The sequence below is a fragment of the Calliphora vicina genome, chromosome 2, assembly GCF_958450345.1.
Source record: "Calliphora vicina chromosome 2, idCalVici1.1, whole genome shotgun sequence".
NCBI lineage: Eukaryota > Metazoa > Arthropoda > Insecta > Diptera > Calliphoridae > Calliphora > Calliphora vicina.
Genome location: NC_088781.1, coordinates 35,311,871 through 35,333,472, shown reverse-complemented (window position 1 = coordinate 35,333,472; position 21,602 = coordinate 35,311,871). Strand labels below are relative to the sequence as shown.

The following is a 21,602-nucleotide window of genomic DNA, read 5'->3' as shown; positions in this document are numbered from 1 at the left end:
TTATAAATTCATTAAATTTCAAAAACGTTTTTAATTTTATTTCAAATAAAAATTCATTTTATAATATTAATATGTAACTAAAAACTACAATAATATATTCAATACTATAATTCCTTACCACCCATTATCACAATGTATAATTATCACCCATGTTCTGAAAAGCGCATATCGCTTAAAATTCGCGTTTTCGATTTAAAAACGCCAGGTGTTCTAACAAACGAAAACGATAGAAATTTTGCGTTTTCAAACCGCTAGTGTATACTGAAACGAATAGCAAATCCCGTGGTTTTCAGAACATTCTGAAATGCGTTTTACAACCTTAAGCAATTTGAAAACGCTGCGTTTTCCAGAACATGGACGTATGTTTTAAACTAAAGTTATACTGACTCTATTAAAATATAACCAGACTTTGTGTTAATGGAGGCTAAGAAGGTAAATCCACAAAAAGTACCAGAAATTAAAGAAAATTGAGTATTTTATAAGAAAAAAATAAAATAAAACAAATGAATTGTTTTTTAAAAAAAAAATTATTAATGATATATGGCAGATATTTAGTTGATAAAAAATATAAATTAATATTGAATTCAAGATTTAAAAACTAAAGTGTTTAATGATTATATTTATATACAAAACTAAGTAAAGAACAAACCTAAACTAGTTATGTTTTTGTTACAATAATGAAATCATTGAAAAGGTTTAATTAATAAATTTTTCACTTTAGTTACATATTTAAATGATAAGTTTTATTATGTATTTTTAAATATAATAGTTACTGTTTGTTTAAATATATATAAGTAAAAGTAGTTAAATATTTACAACAAATCATATTTGTTTAATTAATAGCATAATTTAAATATAATATAAAGAAAACTCTTAATTTTAACCAAACAAAACTTAAGACTTAGACTTTGGAAGACTAAGAATATTTTCTGTAAAGAAAAAAGAGAAAGACAGAAAAGAAAAGATATAAAGGGGATATTGAAGGAGTATATAAGAAATATACATATATATTAAAATACTTAAAGGCCAATTTTGAAATTAATAACACAAAAGTTCCGTCAAAAAGTTTAAAGTTTAGCTTTTTGTTAATGCTTTTGTGTTAACTAAATTTTGAGACATTTCTTTTTTTTATTTGCCAAAAATTTACCTATTTCTAGTTGATCTAGAAGGTAAAGAACGTCTGCCTTGCGCCGGCTTATCGGGTCCCTTGTAATATTTTGAAAGTGTTTTACTTTGTCTAGTAGGACGACCAGAAGTTCTGAAATTATTGGAAAAAAGATAAATTCTGTTAATAAATTGTGTTTATTTCAAAAGGTTCGTAAGAATTAATTCCTAATTCAATTTTCAAAATCAAATTAAATAAATTCTCAATAAAATTCCATTAAAGCTTCAGCACGAATTAATTCATTGTCTTAATTATTTAATACTGTAAACGTGTTGACTTCATTCCTTTAAGAATTCATTAGGAATTGAATCATTCAAGTTTTGTTTAATTCAAATCCACTACAAAATAGCTTTAAAAATTTATTAAATGATTTAATTTCTATTCAATTCAAATCTATTATAAAAAGGTTTTGACCATTTTTATACCCATCACCTTCGTGAGAAGGGTATATAAGGGTATATGTTTGTCATTCCGTTTGTAATTTCCGCAATATAATTTTCCGACCCTATAAAGTATATATATTCTGGATCCTTATAGATAGCGGAGTCGATTATGCCATGTCCGTCTGTCTGTTGAAATCAATTTTCTGAAGACCCAAGATATCTTCGGAAGTTTCCTATTTAAAATCAGCAAAATCGGTCCACAAATTGCTGAGATATGAGGAAAAAACCATGACAACCTCGATTTTTTACCTATATCTGGATTAATATAGACAATGTGGATATCTAATGATAGATATTTCAGAGACCTTTGCAACGTCGTATATAAGATCATAGTAAGTTCGACCTACAATGGGTCAAAATCGGACAAAAAATATTTTTTAACCCGATTTTTGTTTCACCAAAAAAATTAAAAACCAAAAAAAATTTTTAAAATTTGAAAATAAAAATTCGAAAAAAACAATTTCCAAAAAATGAAAAAACAACTTTGGAAAAAAAATAAATTTTGTTTACTTACAAATATTTAAAATTTGTATTTTGAAGTATAATTTGGTGAAGGGTATATAAGATTCGGCAAAGCCGAATATAGCTTTCTTACTTGTTTTTTAATACATTTTGTAAATGATTATCTGTGGACTTTTGACAAAATAACTTAAGTGGAATTTTAAAATGTTTCATGAGAGTGTAAAAACTGTTGAATTGATCGATAATTATTTTATTACAGATATGCAACAAATGACAGTTGTCATAAAAATAATATCGAACCGTATGGTTATTTTGACGTTCTACAACCACTTTTCAATGGTTGTGGTTTGCAGAGCGAGAGAAAAAAAATACAATTTTCAATAGGCAACGAGTGTGATATATATTTGTCATTCTTTCCGAACCACAACCATGTTGACATTTTCTTTTGTTTGTTGACATATTACTGGAACCAGCTGATTCATATCTGTATAATTTGTGATTCTAAGGTTTAATTCTGTTATGAATTAATTACAAATTTGAATGAAGCTAAAGAATTAGAGTTTGGTAAAGGATTTACGGAATGAATATCTGACATTTTTTTTTAATTCCGCCTTATGATTTTAATGAATTAAGCTCAAATTGAATTAATTAATTCGTAGATGGAAGAATTAATTTTTTAAACTTACGTATGGCTTGCAGTTTCCTCCTCAGTTTTACTATTGTTTGCGTTGTTGTTGTCTGTTTCCTCATCTTTAGATTTATCTAATGTACGGGATTTTTCCGATATTGTGGGTGATGTTTTACTATCCTTTTCTTTGTCATTACTTTCAGCGGTCTCTAATTCTTGTACTTTATCCACCAGACGTTTGCGACCTCTTCTTTTGGGTGTTAATATCTCTTCTTTAATGCCAGCATTAGTTTCCTTTGTTGTTAAACTATTAGGGTCCGATTGTGAACTTATATTGGCATTTTCCAAGTCATCCTTTTCGGGTTTTCTAAAAATAAAAATAAACAAAATTAAAAATATACAAATACATTTAATAAAAATTAATTAAAAACTTACTCATTATCTTCGGCAACTTCTGGTATTTCCACAACCTCATTATGTTCTTCCTGCTGCTCATTGGATTTGTCTTTAGTGTCAAGGGCTGCTATATTGCGAGCACCTCGTGCTGCTGTTGCCGGCACGGTACGACGTCGTTCCTGAATCTTGGTGGTTGGTGATTTTTTCACTTCTTTCTTTTCCTGTTTTTCGGTAATAGTTGCAGCCTGTGTAGGCTGCATACAATTGTCCTTGTCATTGCTGCGCACCATTAGTGTGACTTTATCGATTTGATCTTCCACATCCACCATTGAGGAACCATTATCACTTTTATTGCCTTTTCCCTCGACCACCACAATTTCCTTAACACCAGCCGTCTTGGTGGTAGAGTCAGCATCTTGTATTATTGTATTGTTGGCCATGGAAGAGGATAATTCCTTTTTCCTTTGCTGCTGCTGTTCTTGAGCCTGTTTGAGCGACTTTTTCAGGGCTGATCTTATTTGCTGTATCGACTGTTTACTGTTGGGCATCACCGTTATGGCGTTGGTTAAACTGGAAGAGCTGGCGGCTTCGGTTTGTGGATTGTTTGCCGCATTGGTTGATATTTTTTGCAAACCTATGGCTTCCAAAAGTTGTTGGCCCAAAGTGGCCTTACTTTGCAATTTCTTTTGTTGTGGGGCTTTAGATGGCGATAGATCTGTCGGCAGAAGTAGGGAATTTTCGCTGATGATGGGTTTTGTGGGACTTTGTTGTATTGGATTGTCGCTATTCGACATAATACCGGTGGCAACTTGATTTATAGTTTCTTCTAATAGCCTTTCTTTGCTGGGTGAAATTGATGAAGAGGAAATAGGTGTGTTTTTCAACTCCGTAGACAAATCTAATTTGCTTCGAGAGGAGTGTATTACAGTTTTTCTTCGTTTAATAATGGGACGCGTTATAAGCGGCACAGAGGGTATAACAAATGTATTAGTGACATCGGTTTTTGGCTGTAACGCTTCAAAGTTGTTAGTTGTTGAGGTCGTATCGTAGGAACTGGTGGTGGTAACAGGTTCCATTAAGACAATATCATTATCCAAATCAATTAAAGCATCAAATTCACTGGTCGGCAATGTTATTAAATTTGAAACACTATTGCGTCTACGTCGTTGTACTTTTTTGTTCTTCATAATGGCAGTCTTTTGTCTTTGCAGCAGTGCCATTAAAGCTTCATTGGCTTCCACACCACCCGACCCATTTAGCAAATTGAATTGTGTCATAAAATCATTATTTAAGTCGATTTGTATGTTGGCTGTAGATTTGGTGGTCCGCTGTCTAGCTTTTTTGGGTGGTTTCCCTTCAGTGAAGGTATCTTCCTCATCGGATATAACTATAGAATCTCTGGCTCTTTGAGCAGCAGCTCTGCGTTGTCTCTTTTGAGGCACCGCCACAGTTGTTGTTTCATTTTGTTCATCTCTCTTCAAAGCAACGGAGGTGCTGGAGTTGCAGTTAGTTAAAGTGCTTAAAGGAGGGGATTGTGTGGGCTCTGTGTCTTCGGGTGTGGCGGGCACCAATTGTACCGATGTTTCTGGTGGCAGTTTATAGGGTATTGATTTATTAATTTCAGCTTGAGCCGCTTCTAAGGCCGAGACTTTTGCCGGTGGTATATAGGCAGCTGACATGTTCTCATTTAATGTAGTATTTTTTAAAATTTGTTGTTGTTGCTGTTGCAAAGCTTGAGCGGCCAATAGAACAGGGGCCAAATAGGGTCCCAGCAGTTGAGTCAAATCTGTGTCTTGCAATAAATTGTTATCCGACATAATATCGGTGAATTTGGAGTTCTTTAAACGTTGTAATTGTAATTCCATATTTTGTTTGTTTACCGGCCATTTTAAAGCTTTCAAAATCAGCTTCAATAAATCCATATCACGTATGACACGACCCAATAAAATATCCTCGGGAAATGTGGGTTTGGGTGCAGTGTTGGTGAATGTGGTAGCAGGATCTTGCTGCTGTTGTTGTTGCTGTACAACAGCTGTTATAGTGGCTGTAGTGGTGGGCACTGGTATCTGTGGTAATGGTGTAACTACTGCCGGTATTTTACTACTTAAATTTAAGGGCTCTTTTTTAGATTTATCTGACGACGACGACTTTTTCTTGGGAGCAGCAATAATAATTTTATCGGGTAATTCATCTTCGGCCGCCTGATTAACCACTTCCGCTAGCGGAATTTTTGGTATATTCTGTGTGTTTGGCGTTTGTTTTTGTTGCGAAGATTTCAGCAATGACACCTGACCCGAATTGTTGGCCTTAATATTATTCAATGCCTTGACCAGATTCTTGCGCTTTTGCTGCAAAACATTATCAGCTGTGGGCGCCAAAGGCATGTTGTTAATCTTTTTCGGTTGTTCCTTATCGGTGCTGTCTGTATTAATGCTTCCTATAACATAACCTCCACTACTAAAGGTGGTTATTTGTGTGTTTGGCTGTTGAACCTGTTGCTGGTGAGCCTTAATCGGGTAAAAGTTTAATGCCGGTGTGGCAGTTGTTGCGCTATTCGTTGTATTTGTGGTCTCTATAGATTGATTTGGTTTTGGTGCCTTCTGGACTGCTGTGGCTGGTTTTTGCGCTATCGATTTGGGTGTATAACGTGATTCCAGTAGTAGACTTTGCCGTCTTTGTGAATTAGAAATCATTTTTTGTTGATTATCTCGTGTCAATGGATCGGCAACCGAAACATTAACCACTACCTCATCTTTTCGGGAGACCGTTGTTAAGTTTTGCAATATAGCTGGAGCTTGTGTTGCGGCTAGTATTGGTGCTGCTGGAGGTGGTAAGAAGGCTAATGAATTTTGTGGCGCTGGTACCACAGTTTCGTCTTTTTTAGATTTTTCCTTGGCATATTGTTTGCCCATAAAATCGGAAGATGTGAATTCAGAAGTATTTGAACTTTCGGAAGGGCCTTTGGGCTGTAATAAGACAAATAGGTAAACAAATTAATATTTTAAGTGAAAACTAGTATTAAACATTTAAAATCATACAGAAATCCAAAGAGCAGAAATTCATTTACAAAAACCTAAATGGTGAGAATGAATTTGCAAAAATTTTGAAGCATTTTTAGTTTCCCCTCTATATGTTTTAAATTTTCAAAACTTACCAAATTGCTTAAGAGAAAATCCCGAAATACTTGTTGAGTATGTTTGGCGATCTTTGACAATGAAGCCGTAGCCTCCACCTGACGAAAACACGACTTGCAGAGCACCTTTGGAAGTGAGTCATTTTCCGAAATCTGAAAGAAAATAAATTCGTTAAAAAAAGTGGATATTTTTTTGGCCGATCATCAACAGTGACGATCGCTTATTATCTTAGTTCAATAATTATCATTAGCTACATTCCAGTTTTAAAGGAAATCCATTCCTGTATTAAAATTTTCAATATATTTTGATGCTTTTCTAAATAGTTCTGACTAAAAACTGCAAAGCTCACAAGTACAGCCGTTAAACAAAATACTTGAAATTCTAACTAGAGAAATACACATAGAGCGGAAACTATGTAGAAAAAAAATCAAAATAACAAATTACTCAAAAATCACACATACGAGTGTTGTTTTTGATTTCACATAGTTTTATTTAACTAATTCATTCTTACCACTAAGGTTTTTCATAACTGAGTTAGGTCTTTGACAGCAGAGTTTCCAATCTGTGTGTATTTATCTATGGACGAGACACTATTATTTGTCAAACAAAAATAAAACAAATCATGTGTCTGATACAACAAAATACGTTGACTGTATTTTGTTGTTGTAAGAGTTAGGTTTTACGTCTCATCTGTATGATTATGACCTTGCAACATAAAAAAAACTCTAAAGTTTACTTGACATTTGTTTTATAATAAAACTAGTCAGTATTTTATGTTTTAAAACAAAGTAAACTTAACAATTTACTGCCAAAAATAGTAGTAACACAATTAACGTATATGCATTACTACAATTTAAGAGAGCACGTTCGCTTTCAAGAGAATTAGACAGTAAAGAGCGTCATTATTTTTAGAAACAGTGGCACTAAATAAAGCAAATAATAATTCGACAAGGCATAATAAGACCTTATCGTTATAAATTTTTAAAATTTTTTATTTAATTTTTAAAAAAAAATTTGGTTTTTAAAATTTTTTTTTTGGTGAAAAAAGAAATTGGGTTAAAAAATATTTTTTCCGATTTTGACCCATTGTAGGTCCAACTTACTATGGTCTTATATATGTACGTCGTTGCAAAGATCTTTGAAATATCTATTATTTGATATCCATATTGTCTATATTAATGATATAGTAGTCCAAATATAGGTAAAAAATCGAGGTTGTCCTGGTTTTTTCCTCATATCTCGGGAAAACTTCTCGAAAGCATGTTTGACAGAATTATTGAATATTTGGATCCCAAAGATATCTGGGGTCTTCAGAAAATTGATTTCAACAGACAGATATCTATAAGGATCCAGAATATATATATTTTATAGGGTCGGAAAATTATATTGTGGAAATTACAAACGGAATGACAAACTTATATACCCTTCTCACGAAGGTGAATGGTATAAAAATAAATTGGTGGTACTTTAAACCACAGTGACCGGTGAATAATCCAGTAAGTATTCTCAAGTCAACCTTTCCGAGCGATAGCAACCACTGAGATCTACGTTTGGAGAACCATCACCTTCATCGTACCCAGCACAATATGAGTCAATTGTGCGCACCTGCCTGGCTAACCGACATAAAATATATCCTAGTATTCCTTTCAGGTATAAGGAACCCAAACTTCCAATCTAACATCAAAGTTGGTGACATATAGTTTGATACTGCAAAACTAGTCTCATTCCCAAAGATGTCTAGAATGCGCATGTGCCCAACCAGATCACCCGTCATTGCAAGAGATATACCCGGTAATCAGCATGCACTACTATAGGCTTTCTCCATTACCAATATATGTAAGGGTGTGATGCGTAGGATTGCACCCAGAGCATAAGTGGGGCAGGTCCTCGTGTACCTAGTAATAAAAATAAAGATGATACGACAGACCTTATCAAATAATGATCTCTCAGTCACATGTTCCACTCTATTCCACCATGCCAAGGCAGCTTATGTTAATATTGGCCTTATCACTATTACCAATATTTATATAAAGTTTTAAGAAATAATAAAAAGAATATGATGAATATGAAGTAAGAATGCTGTTAAACACGGCGGTGGTTCCATCATGATATGGGGGTGTTTCTCCTCTTCTGGTGTCGGTACATTATATTGGGTTAAGAACAAAATGTGCACCTCGGACTACGTAAATATATTGCAAAGCATAATGCTTCCACTTGCTGAGAAAGAGATGCCCTTGAGATGGGAGTTTCAGCTGGATAATGATCCGATGCAATTATCAAAATTGGCAAAGGACTGGTTTGCTGTCAACAAAGTACCTCTTATGGAATAGCCTTCGCAGTCACTCAAAAGGAAGCTGGAGAGTTTTAGTCCGAAAAATAAGGACGACTTGTGGGAAAAAATCCAGGAAGAGTGATTTTCCATTGACAATGACGGTTGCTATAAAATTGGTTCCATGAGTCGCAGATGCAATGAAGTTGTGAAAAATAAAGTTGTAGCAACAAAATATTAAAATAAAATAATTTTTTAACAAAAAATTAAAAGATTTGCCTCTAAAAATTTAATGCTTTTACGCGTTTCTATTATTTTTTCCACTAAAAATATTCACTCTTTACATTGTTAGTCATATAATGTATTAAAATATAAATGAAAAGAGGAACTATTATGTTTTATCTTATGTTGTATATCTGATAAACAAAACTGCATATAAATTTTTTTTAACAAAATTAAACTTGACTTTTAAAAAATTCGTTTCTATTATTTTTTCCAACACTGTATATATTTTTCATGTTCGCAAATAAAATTTATAACCTGACCTTTACGAAAAAAAATATAAATAACTGTTTCTCTCAACCACTAACCTAAAATGTTATCTTATAGATAGAGTGTCCAAAAAACCGGCAAAATTAAGAAACCGGTTTCCGGTTTAACCGAAAAGGTGTTTTTTTGAAAAAACCGGTTTTGATTTTTATCTTTTAAAAAAACCAATTAACCGGTTTCGGTTTTTGTCTTCAAAAAAACCGGTTAACCGGTTTATACTAAATTTTTATTCAATATGAAAAATACGCTACTTTAAAATTTTTGAATTCTTAAAGCAATATTGTCAAATGCTACAATTTTCTATATAATTAATCAATATTTTTAAAAATGGTATCAAAGTTTTTCAAAAATATGGTTAAATGAGCTTTTGAAAATATATTTCATTTAAACCGATTAACCATCTTAAAAACCGGTTTTTCAAAAAACCCAAATGTTAAAGAAAACCGAAATCGGTCGAGTTTATAAAGATGAAAAAACCGGTTGACCGGTTTTCGGTTTCGGTTTTGGATACTCTACTTATAGATCACTCTCTCAGTGATATAAGATAAAACAAGTAAGAGAGCTAAATTCGGCTGTTCCGAAATTTATATTTTAAATATTTTTAGGTAAACAAATTTTTTTTTCCAAAGTCGTTTTATTAATTTTTTGGATTTTTTTTTCGATTTTGACCCATTGTAGGTCCAACTTACTATGGTCTTATATACGTCGTTGCAAAGGTCTTTGAAATATCAATTATTATATATCAATATTGTCTATATTTAATGACTTAGTAATACAGATATAGGTAAAAAAAATAGCTCAAACATCTTTTTATACTCTTCACGAAGGTGAAGGGTATAAAAAGATTTTTAAATGTTTGTGAATTTTCCATTGAATTGAAAGTAGAACCGCTATTTTCGGTCTCTGAAAAAAAAATTTTACTTATCTCGAGAACTCCTATGGCTCCCTTCTGAATTTTATATACCTTTATATCGAGCAATGGCTCATATTTAAATCGTTGGAAAATGTAAAATCGCCTTTGAGATATCCTTTGTTCAATAGTGATTTTCTATGCTATATCCTGTTTTGATTAAAAACAGATTTCTAGAAATAAAATTTTAAAATCTACGATTCATTAGCTTTAATAATTTAAAATTATTGAATTTTACTAACAGCTACTTCTAAAGTTGTACTTTAGGTATTTTGCACGCATCTATAACCAAACAAATTCCGCAATTCTAGAGAACTTTAATTTTTGTATAGCCATATTCGAATCCAGAAGAGTAAAGCTTGAACAAGTAAGAGAGCTATCTTATATACCATTCTCCAAATTATACTTCAAAATAAAAATTTTAAAGATTTTTAGGTAAACAATTTTTTTTCCTGTTGTTTTTTCATTTTTTGGAAAAAAAAATTTTCGAATTGTTTTTTAAAATTTTTTTTAATTCAAAATTTTTTTTTATTAAATTCAATTTTTTTTTTCAATTATTTTTTTTAATTTTTAACAAAAAAAAACTTTTGGTGAAAATGAAATCGGGTTAAATTTTTTTTCCTTTTAGACCCATTGTAGGTCCAACTTACTATGGTCTTATATACGTCCTAGCGAAGGTCTTTGAAATATCTATCATTAGATATCCATATTGTCTATATTAATGACTTAGTAATCCAGATATAGGTCAAAAATGTGTAAAAAATCGAGGTTGTTCTGGTTTTTTCCTTATACCTATCTCAGCCATTTGTGGATCGATTTTCTCGATTTAAAATAGCAACCGAGCTATATTGATGTATGAATCGTGTAAGTTATTTGGGGGCTTCGGAAAGTTGATTTCAACAGACAGACGGACAGGGAGACGGACATGACTTAATCGACTCCGCTATCTATAAGGATCAAGAATATATATACTTTATAGGGTCGGAAAATTATATTGTGGAAATTACAAACGGAATGAACTTCTTACGAAGGTGAAACGAAATTGTTCGTTTCGTTCCGGTCATAAAAATATATGAAAATTTTAAAGCTCTTTGCCCACTGTTAAATTTTTTTTTTTCAAATAACATACAAACATCATAAACACACACATGCAATCGCCATACATACATTTACCAACACTTTTACATATCTCAACATTTCGCTTTTATCGCCAACAAAAATCTATCATTTTTACTCTCCTGTTTTTGCATATATTCCCACACACACATGCATACTTTTCTAATGTTAGTGTGTTAGTTGTGTTTTTTTTACAACATTCAGCATTTCATTTTTAGTTTTTCGTTCGTCTTCTTTGTGCTCATTTTTATTCACAAAAATTGAAAATGAAACTTATGTTGGTGTAAGTGAGTGAGATATTTGCTCTGTGTCATAGTGTTAGTGTAACTAAAAAAAAAACAGCATTTGTATGAGTGTGTGTTAGTTAGTTGCTGTTGTTGGTTGTTTTATTTTAGTCAATATTTTTTTTACACTTTTATTCTTTTTTTTATCAGATCTTCTCTATGTTCTATATAAAAAGTACTGAATTTTGTATGTTTGTACGAATGTTTTGTATGTTTGTTAGGTTTTCTGTATGTGTATGTTTGCTTAATGGGGGATTATTTATTCTTTTTTTCAACAAGCTTTAAAAAACAAAAAAAAAACAGAAAAAAGAAACATTTTTGTTGTTTAATGTGTATGAGTGAGTATTGATGTTTTATTTATGTTTGAGAGTAGATATGATGGCCGTATGTTCCAAGTGGGAATGTTGTAAAATTTAATAATAAACAAGATTTTACCGTTGTATACCTACCTATTTGTTTTCGATTTTATTCACAACTCTTAAAATGCAATTTTAAAATACATATGTACATATACATATAGGCAAAAACAAAAAAATATTAAAATATGTAAAATTCATGTAGGTATGTAAATATCTAGGCAGGTACATACATAAGTATAAACTTAGGTACGTAAATCATTAAATGATTTGCCTGTTATTTGAAAAAAGTTGAAAGTGCTAAAAGTCGACTTTTTAAAAATTTACTTGTTGTAACTATAAAATCCTTATTTTCATTACGGTTTAATCTGTTTTAAGGCTTAGAGAGCCGCAGTTTACACCACCTATGAAGACAAAAAGTGTCATACAGACTCCCAGACCAATGCTGCGTCTTCCAGGCAGAAATCCTAGCGATCTGGAAAGCCACGGACTTGATAAGATCACACGTCACAGAGACGTCTATAGTCAGGCAGCACTGAGGGCTATGAAATGACATATTGTACACTCGAGCATAGTGCTCAACTGTAAGAGTGCTCTAGAAGCATTAATCGAACTATACCTTCACAATCAGATTGTTTGGAGCACCAGGGCACTGTAACATACAGGGGAATGATATAGCAAATGAATTGGCCAGACGTGCTTAGGATCTGGACTAGGTATATTAATAGAGACGTGGAAGTTAAACTTCCTATATGCCACTATTATATATTGATCTTCGAAAGATTTCGGGACTCTACCAACCAATCCTGATGTAGTTTGGCCAAAGTTGTATGCAAAGGCAACCCGAATACTAATTGGGTTGTATAGGAAACGTCTGTGGTCTTTATTGGGAGTGATAACCAGGCACAGCTCAATTGGAGCCTTCATTGGTAGATGGCATATCGGCGCACAGGACTTCTGTAGGTTGTGCGAGGATATTAAGTAACTAGAAACAGTGGAACATATTCTGTCCTACACTACATGGTCTCAGGGAAAAATGGCTAGGGGAAAGATTTCATGATTAACTGGGGGATATTGCTAGATATGATATAGGAAATCTACTAGGATTTATCATTGGCTGGCTATTTTTAGGTACCGGGACTATGTGAATCCCAGGCAAAGAGCCACCTTAAGAGCTCTCTGGTTTTATTTTCTTTCAGACGTACGTAATTGGCAAACAAATTACAAGAAATCATTCTTACAAACCTTTGTATCAGTGCACTGAATGCCAGAGATGGTACTCAAAAAACGCAAAGTGGTGTTAGTGTGCAAAGCCAATTTTACTCTCTGCCGATGTCTGCTTAAGGGTATCACAATGGATGCCCTGGGTTTTATTTTTACCTTTTTGTTTTAGAGTTGGGATTTGGTCCGTATATATTCGATTTAAAAAATATTTTTAACCATATTTTTTTTTAATTTTCATTTAAAAATCGGGTTAAAATGTAGTTTTTCCGATTTTGACCCATTGAAGGTCCGACTTACTATGGTGTTATATACGTCATTGCAAAGGTCTTTGAAATGAGAAATAATATGAAGAATTTTTTATTGATATGTATTTTCACAGTACATATTTACTATCTAAATTTAAAATTTCTTGACATTAATTTTTTATCAAATTTTGTAGAACCTAGGTAAGCCACTTTGGGGCCATATAAATCAACTCAAGAACACCCCAGTTCAGACTATTTGATATTTCATTAAGATATCTTCAATCGTTCACGAACTAACGAATTATTTCCGAAATAAAAAGTTTCTTAGCCACTGCCGCCAAATAACTTACGTACATAAATTATACATCAACATATTGGGTATGGTAGTCCACATATTTTTGCTAATTGGAAATAAGGAAAAACGATTCATAAATGCCATAGGCATAATCAAAAAATATATATATAATAGGTAGGTACAATTAAAATTTTGAATATGTTCAAAAAATTATTCAAAGCAGACCATAAATTACCAAGGCATAATCGGAAAATCGAATACAAATTATGTGTAGGATTTCGATACCTTCGAGAATTCTGTTTTGTGCAACCTACAGTGAATGTCACTTAAAATCGTACACCATCGTAGTCAAATTTTATTCATTAGTTTTAGAAAGTTGATGTTTTGGAAATATTTTAAAATGCTATTTTTATATTGCGTGTGCTATTACCTATCAGAAAATTGGGTATAATTTTAATTGCCCTTATCCACAAATAAAAAAATTGGGTAAGACTGTCAGTGCCCAGAATATCAACGCTTCATTTAAAATCGTAAAGGCACTAAAAAATAGCAAATTATACCCTACAAAGTATTAGGATTATTTAATATTAACATTTTTTTTTAATTTTTAAAGTTTTAATTGTAATTTAATATAATTGTACGAATTTAAGTGAAATATGAATTTTGAGATGTTCTTTAATTTTCATCAATATATTTTTAACGAATTGAGGTTTTGTAAAACTTTTTTGTTGAAATACATAGTTTTTGTTCCAATTAATAAAATTACTTTTAATTTTTTATATAATTACTTATTATTGCCTGTATAATTTCATAATATTTAAAAAAAAAATATGTTGTACGATTTTGAGTGACACTCACTGTATATTTATTTAAATTATGTTCGTGTTAAATTTTGCAAAGTTTGCTACCCGTTAGTTTTAGAATAAATTTTCAATTCGACTTACGTTATCGTATTTTAGCGATACCTATGTATGTATACTTACTAGGGTATTCAATTAGACGGTTTTTGGGGGTTTAATCGGTTAATTTTAAATTATTCGATTAACCGAATAATTTGTTTTATTTTTAAATTGAAATAAAAAATCGAATTTTGTGTAGGTACTTATTTAACTATTTTATTAATAAAAAGAACAAACTAAAAACAAAATTTAGTTTTTTTTAAGCTTATAAAATCCACCATTATACCATTGGATTCCTTGTTGATTTTTTTCCGGTTTGAATACTTTTAATTACAAAAAAATATTTAAATTCAAAAAAAATAAATTTCGGTTAATCGACACAAATTAATCGATTTATTTGTTATTTGAAAATCGCCAATTTTGAATTATTCGAACAGTTAACCGACCAAAATTAATCACGGTTAATCGATTGAATACCCTAATACATACATACTTACTAAAGGAACTACAATTACTGTTATTGATAAAATACCGTTAGCGGAATAATCTAAAATACCATTATTCTATAACAAGTTTTGAAAATAATTTGTACCTAATCCCATATTATGTCAGTCCGAGATTGGCATTATCATTAAAGTATCGAACTAATCCATATTAGCGTTACTAGCTATTACTTTTTAACCGTTTCGAATCGATAGCCAACATTGACCATTTGTTAAGATAAATTTCAGTATGTACGTTATTTAAGATATGTGCCTAATTCCAAAAGAATTTGTACATTTCAAAACTCCAATATTTCCAATTAGGTTCTTTGTTGTAACTGCATTAAACAATGCAGTGAGCAACAACAATGAAAACAGATAGATTTAACATACTACAAGTCAAACAACAACAGCATAACTTGTTTTTTCTACTTAACATATGACACCCGCCATATGTAAGTTAGCATAAACATACACATTAACTCACACATGTTAAATTCAAACACAAAAAAACTAATCCTTAGTTGTTCTTGGTGTTATTTACAAAGACAAAAATAACTACAGAACAACAATGAAAACAACATAGTAGTAAAAATACAACGACAATGAACGTAAACAATAGCAAAGCAATAAAACATGAACACGTAAAGTGAAAACAACAACAACAGCAGCAACCAAAATAAATAAATGTTATTATTTTTTGCAAAAACACATTCGCACGAATAGAAACCACAACAAAGATAGAGAGATGGAGGGAGAAAACAAAAACTGATGCAAAAACAAAAAGAAGAAATAACAGTGATGCCATGTGGATTTTTAGCACAATTTATTTAATGCACTATTTTATGATGCCAAAATATTTTAAATTTAGCTTTTTTTCGAATCCCCTAACGGAGTAGCTTTTTATTTAAAAAAAAACATTTACTATTTAAAAGCTTTAATCAAAATTAATGTTTAAGTTTAATAATTAAATTATTAAAATTATTTTTTTTTACTACACTGAAAGGTAGTAATTTTAAATTTACGCAAATTATAGAAACAAAAAAACACAAAACTGTTTCATAATGTGCGTGCATAATGTTTTTGCATTGATTTGTTTTGTTGTTGTTTAGTTGAAGGAGGTAATAAATTATTTAGATTTTACTTGTTTTACTCTCATTTTACATTGACAATGAATTGCAATTGTTTTTATTTATGTAACTTACCTTTAAATAAAGAAATTTATCCAATTTATCCCTTAAGCCGGCAGTTTTTAAAATGTAAACACATTCCGCCACTGAATTTTTGCCTTTAGTATTGGCCGCACAAACGCGGCATAAAAACTCCAAATTTGAATGAATATCCATTTTGCAGCAGTGTTTTGCGCTCACAAATTTTAATATTAAAACCAAACACTTTACTGCTGCTGTTTAAACAAGATTTTTTTGCACTTTTTTGCCTCAAAATTATAAAAACATTTTAATTTTTTGTTTAATTTTAACACAGTATTTTTATAATTTATTTGCACTGTCTTTTATTAATTTTTTTATTATTTTGAAAGTTTATTTTATTCAACACAACACTCACTGGAGACTTTAATAGTATTTTGTTTTCTTCTTTTCTATTGTTTATCGTGTTATTTTTCTTTTTTACATTAAAAAAAAATTGTTTTGTAAATGTGTTTGTGTATTTATTTTTATACTATTTACTTTGTATGTATGAGTATGTATTTTTTCATTTTATGTTTTCATTTCTAAATTCTTTAATTGAAATGTATTGTTTTGCTTTGCTTCTCTTTCACATTACACTCTCTTTTTTTATTTAATTTTTTGTTGACTTTTTTTAATGCACTGAGAAAATTGCAGTTATTTTTTTCCAGATGTTGCCATATTATTGGTTTTAGCTAGAATAAAGATATTTCTGATTAGTATTTGGGTATTTCGTATTTTTTTGAATAGATTTAAGAAAAATCTCTCTATTTTCCCAAAACAGTTCAAAATTTAGAATTTCGTGTTAAAATTTATTTTTAGTTAAAGGTTATATTGTTGAAATCTCAAGCATTGAAATTATTTTAATTATTACAGATAACATTTTAAAAACTATTACATTTTATAAAAACTTAATGATTTATATTATTAATTTTATGATTTTGAAATTTTACAACATTTTTATAATTTCAGGTTTCAAATCTTTGGAGTTTTTCTGCATATTCTTGATAAAAGGTGAGTTTTAAAGTAATTTATTCTTTTTTATATTTAAGATAAAATTTAAGATTACATTCTCATTGTCAAATTGAGTTGCAAAGAATCCCTCTGCAACAATTATAAATCAGGTCTAACATTATTATTTTTTCTGTTTTGAATTTCGGATTATTGGTTGAATTGTGTATTTAATTAATTCGGTGTACTGCCACCTTCTCTAAATCCGTCTTGTTCTGCACTATATTTTTACATTCAATGGAGCTTTCTTGGAGCATTTCCTAAAAAATACAACACAAAACATTCAGACTAACATGAAATAGAGATTGTCTCACACGTTGGTACTTTTCCGTACTAAACTGCTTAGGATAATGATGAACATTATTGTGCACGGACACTGTTAAATCGACTAAGAATTTCATATGGATGTGGAAAAAATAATGAAAAATTTAAAATATCCCAAAATAAGTCTAATGAGGCACCAATGCACATAATTTAAACTGTCTATATTTTATCATTAGGAACCTTACCCAACAAGGAAAAAATTGGATTAACAGATTAAAGAAATATTTAAAATAAGCTATTTTTACCTTGCTTTAAAATGTATAAAATCGATGCCTTAATATAATTAAAAGGACCTATTTATTTCGTTTATTTCGATAAATGGCCCGATCATATAACATAATTAGCCAAACAAATGTCGACTTAAAAAAAAACGAGTTTATATTAAGGCATCGAAATGGTACTTAGCATTTTTACACAGTAAGCTAACAATTCTTAGATGCTAAACAATTGTTTAACCCATTTTGTTATGTTTACAACGCAGCAGGTACACAGCTTAAACCGAATTTCAAATTGGAAATGTTGCATTTCTACCTGTTTACAGAAAATTTTATTTAAACAAGACAAAAATGTATTATTTTAAACTGACAATTCATCATAAATTATTGGATTTAGATTTGAAAGTGTTAAAAATTTCTTGGAACATTATTATAATTTTTATGCAGCTGACAAAATTTGTTTACTGTGACATTTATAATGATGTTTCTGAAGGGAAATTTAACATGAATATGTACATGAAAATAAAAATTGGCTCATCTCACTCTTCACCATACTTGGCCAATTTTGAGGAACGATTTCAGATTTATCTAAAAATTCAAAGACCCGGTTATTAAATATAGTTGAAATACACTAAAAGTTAATAAGACCCGTTTGACATTAGGCAATTTAGTTGCTCAAGACTCTTGTGTTTGATGATATCGGAGGTAAGGTCGGATTAAGTAGAAAAAAATTTAGCATGTTGTGTTACTGTTCCTCAAGAGATTTTGATAAGTAGGAGTGGTACCACCCATACAAATATAGATGCTTATTTCGAATATCTCTTGAACTGTAATTGAGACAATCTTCAAACTTTATACGAACCAAATTCTTATCAGTACACAAAGTCTAAATAGTTATTTTCGAATATCTGGAGAACTATAACCTTATTATTCTACATAGTTTGGATGAAAATGGGCGGTATTATATTAGTGGGCGTGGCACTTTCCATACAATGTAAATTTTTAATTCCGAATATCCAAAGATCTATAATCGTAAATTTATTTAAACTTTGAATCAATTTCTTATTACTGTACGGATTTTGGATGAAAATGGGCGGTAATATATTAGTGGGCGTGGAACCTACCATATAATTTCAAGATTATTCCAAAAAAATTGTATACTTTCAATGGCAAATTATTATTAATTATGTTCATTTAATTTTTTACATCCTTTAAAATTTTTTGAATTTTACTAAGATAGGGGTAGTGAAGCACAACGGTTTAATTCTAGCACTGTATAAATATAATGTTAAGAAAGTACCTTAGGTACCTACCGATCAGAACCAAGGTCACTTCTATATCTTCCAAACTGTAGCGTTTTGACCTTCCAATTCAAACTAAATCATACATATAAAAGACATATTGAACTGAAATCTTTATATTCTGGTCCATTTTCAATACTTCCAAATAAATTTATTTATTTATACCCCTGAATACCATACTTTCTACATTAGGAACATGCTGAAATTCAGAAAAGCTTAACCGAACTTAATAACAATATTTTTTACAATACTTATTGGGTGTTATTTATAATACTTGATTCTTATATCCATTAATATGTATAAATTAAAAAGTAATTCTTCCAAAACGCTCTATTAGTTTTATTTATAGAAAATTAATATTTAAATAGATGGTTTTAAATATAGTCCCTCGATATGCATAAATTTACTTTTCAAGCTATAACTTGGAGAAACTTGTCCTGAGGCCAAATTACCGCATTCGATATCGAGTAAAATTTATCGTAATTTTCTTATTTGAGATTATGGCATTCGATATCGAGCAAGAAATTTAGTACATTTTATCATAATTATCATAATATCGTAATCATTTGTCGATACGATAGCTCATTCGGTTACGAATGCGGTAATTTGATCATAAAAATTCCCTTACTTAATTTTTAGTTTGTGTAATGAAACAAAAAACAAAAAGAAAAACAAAACAACTTCACAACAAGTGGCAGCACAAACACACAATGATATTTAGATTAAAATTAACTACAAAGAGAATGTACATTACACAATTACTAAGAGAACACAATAATGATGTTCTCTTCTATATCTTCACATTGAATTTTTTCCCGTTTCTTTCACATGTGTGTTTGCTCAGTATGTTTTGCAGTTTTCCATTTTATTCTATCTTTTTTATTCTTATTGTGTTTGGCTTTTGCCTTGTGTGAGAGAGTGTGTGTTTATTTCATTATTTTTTTTTAGTTTCGTTTTGAGTATGTTGAATTGAAACCGCTGTTTAGTTACGTTGTTGTTACGTTTATATTATTTGTTTTTTTTTTGGTGTGGTGTTGTTGTCTGTTGTGTAGTATTGTATTTGTTGCTTTTTTTCTATTTGTAGTAGTAGTTTTTATATTTGTTTCTCTTTGTGTGTGTGTGTTATTTTTGCATTTGCTTCAGACGATAAAAAAAATAATTTTTATTTAAAAAAAAAAATTAAGTTGTGTGTATGTATGAAGGGAATTTTATTGTCGTAGCAGTATTATTAGTGTGTTTGTGGGCACATTTTTAACATTAAAGTACTATGTTCTTTTTTTGGCTGTCGTAAATTCAGAATATGTAGTTTAATTATTATAACAGCAATTATTAAGATAGACAACGCCACCTAGTGGCTACCACTAATAGAGGGAAATTAAAAATTTTGAACTGTATAATAGGAAAATCAGAGAGCGTGTTTCACTAATTTTCTTTTACTTAGAATTGAATATTTTAATTACTTTTTTTTTTAATTTATTAATTATCTTTACAGTATATTTGTTTTATTCTTTTCTTTGTAATTTTCAACAATAAAAATCACTTGTTTTCCGTTGTTGTTTTCTTGCTTTCGCTCGTATTCAAAACACACACTTGCACTGTAGAGAGATCAAATGAAAACTGTTTCGTGTGTTAACAAAGCAGGCTGCCGTAGCTCATCGTCATCGTTCAACTAACTAACCAACACTACCACACTCCATTAATGTATCAGTGTGTGAGTGAGTAAATGTGTGTGTAATTTTTTTTCTTACACACACATGCATATTTTGTGTTGCTGGGTTTTTTTCGTTGGTGTTTTAGGCATGAGTGTGTTGGTGAGCATAAGTTGTGTGTATGTGAATAGAGAATGTGTCAGTGTTTTTCGCATTCAGCCAGTTGCTTTGTTGGTTTGTCTGTCGTGTTGTTCCTCTATGAGAAAGTGTGTGTTAAATTTATGAGTGCACATTTTTAAAAGTAGTAGTGAAACTTTTTTCAATACAAAAATTTAGATTTTATTTTATACATTTTTTTTCAGTTAACACTTTTTTTATGTAAAATTGAAAATTTAAAAATGAATAACTAATAATAAATTAATTTTTTTTAAAAAACTTTTTTTTTTCATTTCAGTTCCGGTTTTTCAATTTATTATCTTTTGCACACTATGACTTAAAAATGTGTATGCATGTTAATTTTTGTTTGTCCATGAGTTTTTCCAAAAAGCTTGATTTACATACATATATACATACCTACACACACACTTAATGTATGAATTCATTTGCTTGTAGTGGTGTATGATATGCATGTATGGAAATGTGTATACAGAATGTACAGTGGGTTGTAATATGTAAATTACCTGCATTGTTACAATTTTTGTCCTACCTAGCCATAGTAATAATTAGGCTGATATAACATAATATAACATATTCATGATAGACTTGCCACCTTTTGAAATTTCCAAAACGGGACAGCACTAAATGATCTGGGAAAAATTCAAATAAATTCGTTTATAATTATTGTCCTATTTTATTTATTAAAGTCAATAATCTAGACTTTAAAAAAACACAAACGTAAATAAAATAGGAATAGTTAATATTATAGGAATATGTTTATTTGTTTGTGACTTATAGCAGAATAAACCACTGGACCGATGGTCTTGAAATTTGTTATGTATGTTCCCCTATATCTGGATGGACCAATAGGCTATTTTAAAAATTCAAGTGTTCGTCGCACT

The 21,602-nt window shown here is 30.4% G+C and overlaps 1 protein-coding gene across 1 annotated transcript; it reads right to left on the bottom strand.

The window, feature by feature from the left end:
• Positions 1-708: 708 nt before the first annotated feature.
• Positions 709-16,669, bottom strand: dbr (debra). Its single transcript, XM_065501235.1, has 6 exons — positions 16,063-16,669; positions 6,249-6,380; positions 3,134-6,060; positions 2,757-3,065; positions 1,148-1,258; positions 709-929 (listed from the first exon to the last, which is right to left on the bottom strand). Exons 1-6 carry the CDS (start codon positions 16,201-16,203, stop codon positions 917-919), a joined length of 3,633 nt encoding a protein of 1,210 aa, XP_065357307.1. The 5' UTR covers positions 16,204-16,669; the 3' UTR covers positions 709-916.
• Positions 16,670-21,602: the final 4,933 nt, after the last annotated feature.

Coding starts and splice junctions, on each gene's coding strand:
- dbr (XM_065501235.1), bottom strand. CDS start 16,203: ATGGATATTCATTCAAATTTGGAGTTTTTATGCCGCGTTTGTGCGGCC. Junction 3,066..3,133: donor GAAGTTGCCGAAGATAATGA/GTAAGTTTTTAA, acceptor TTTTATTTTTAG/AAAACCCGAAAAGGATGACT. Junction 1,259..2,756: donor GAGGAAACTGCAAGCCATAC/GTAAGTTTAAAA, acceptor CAATAATTTCAG/AACTTCTGGTCGTCCTACTA.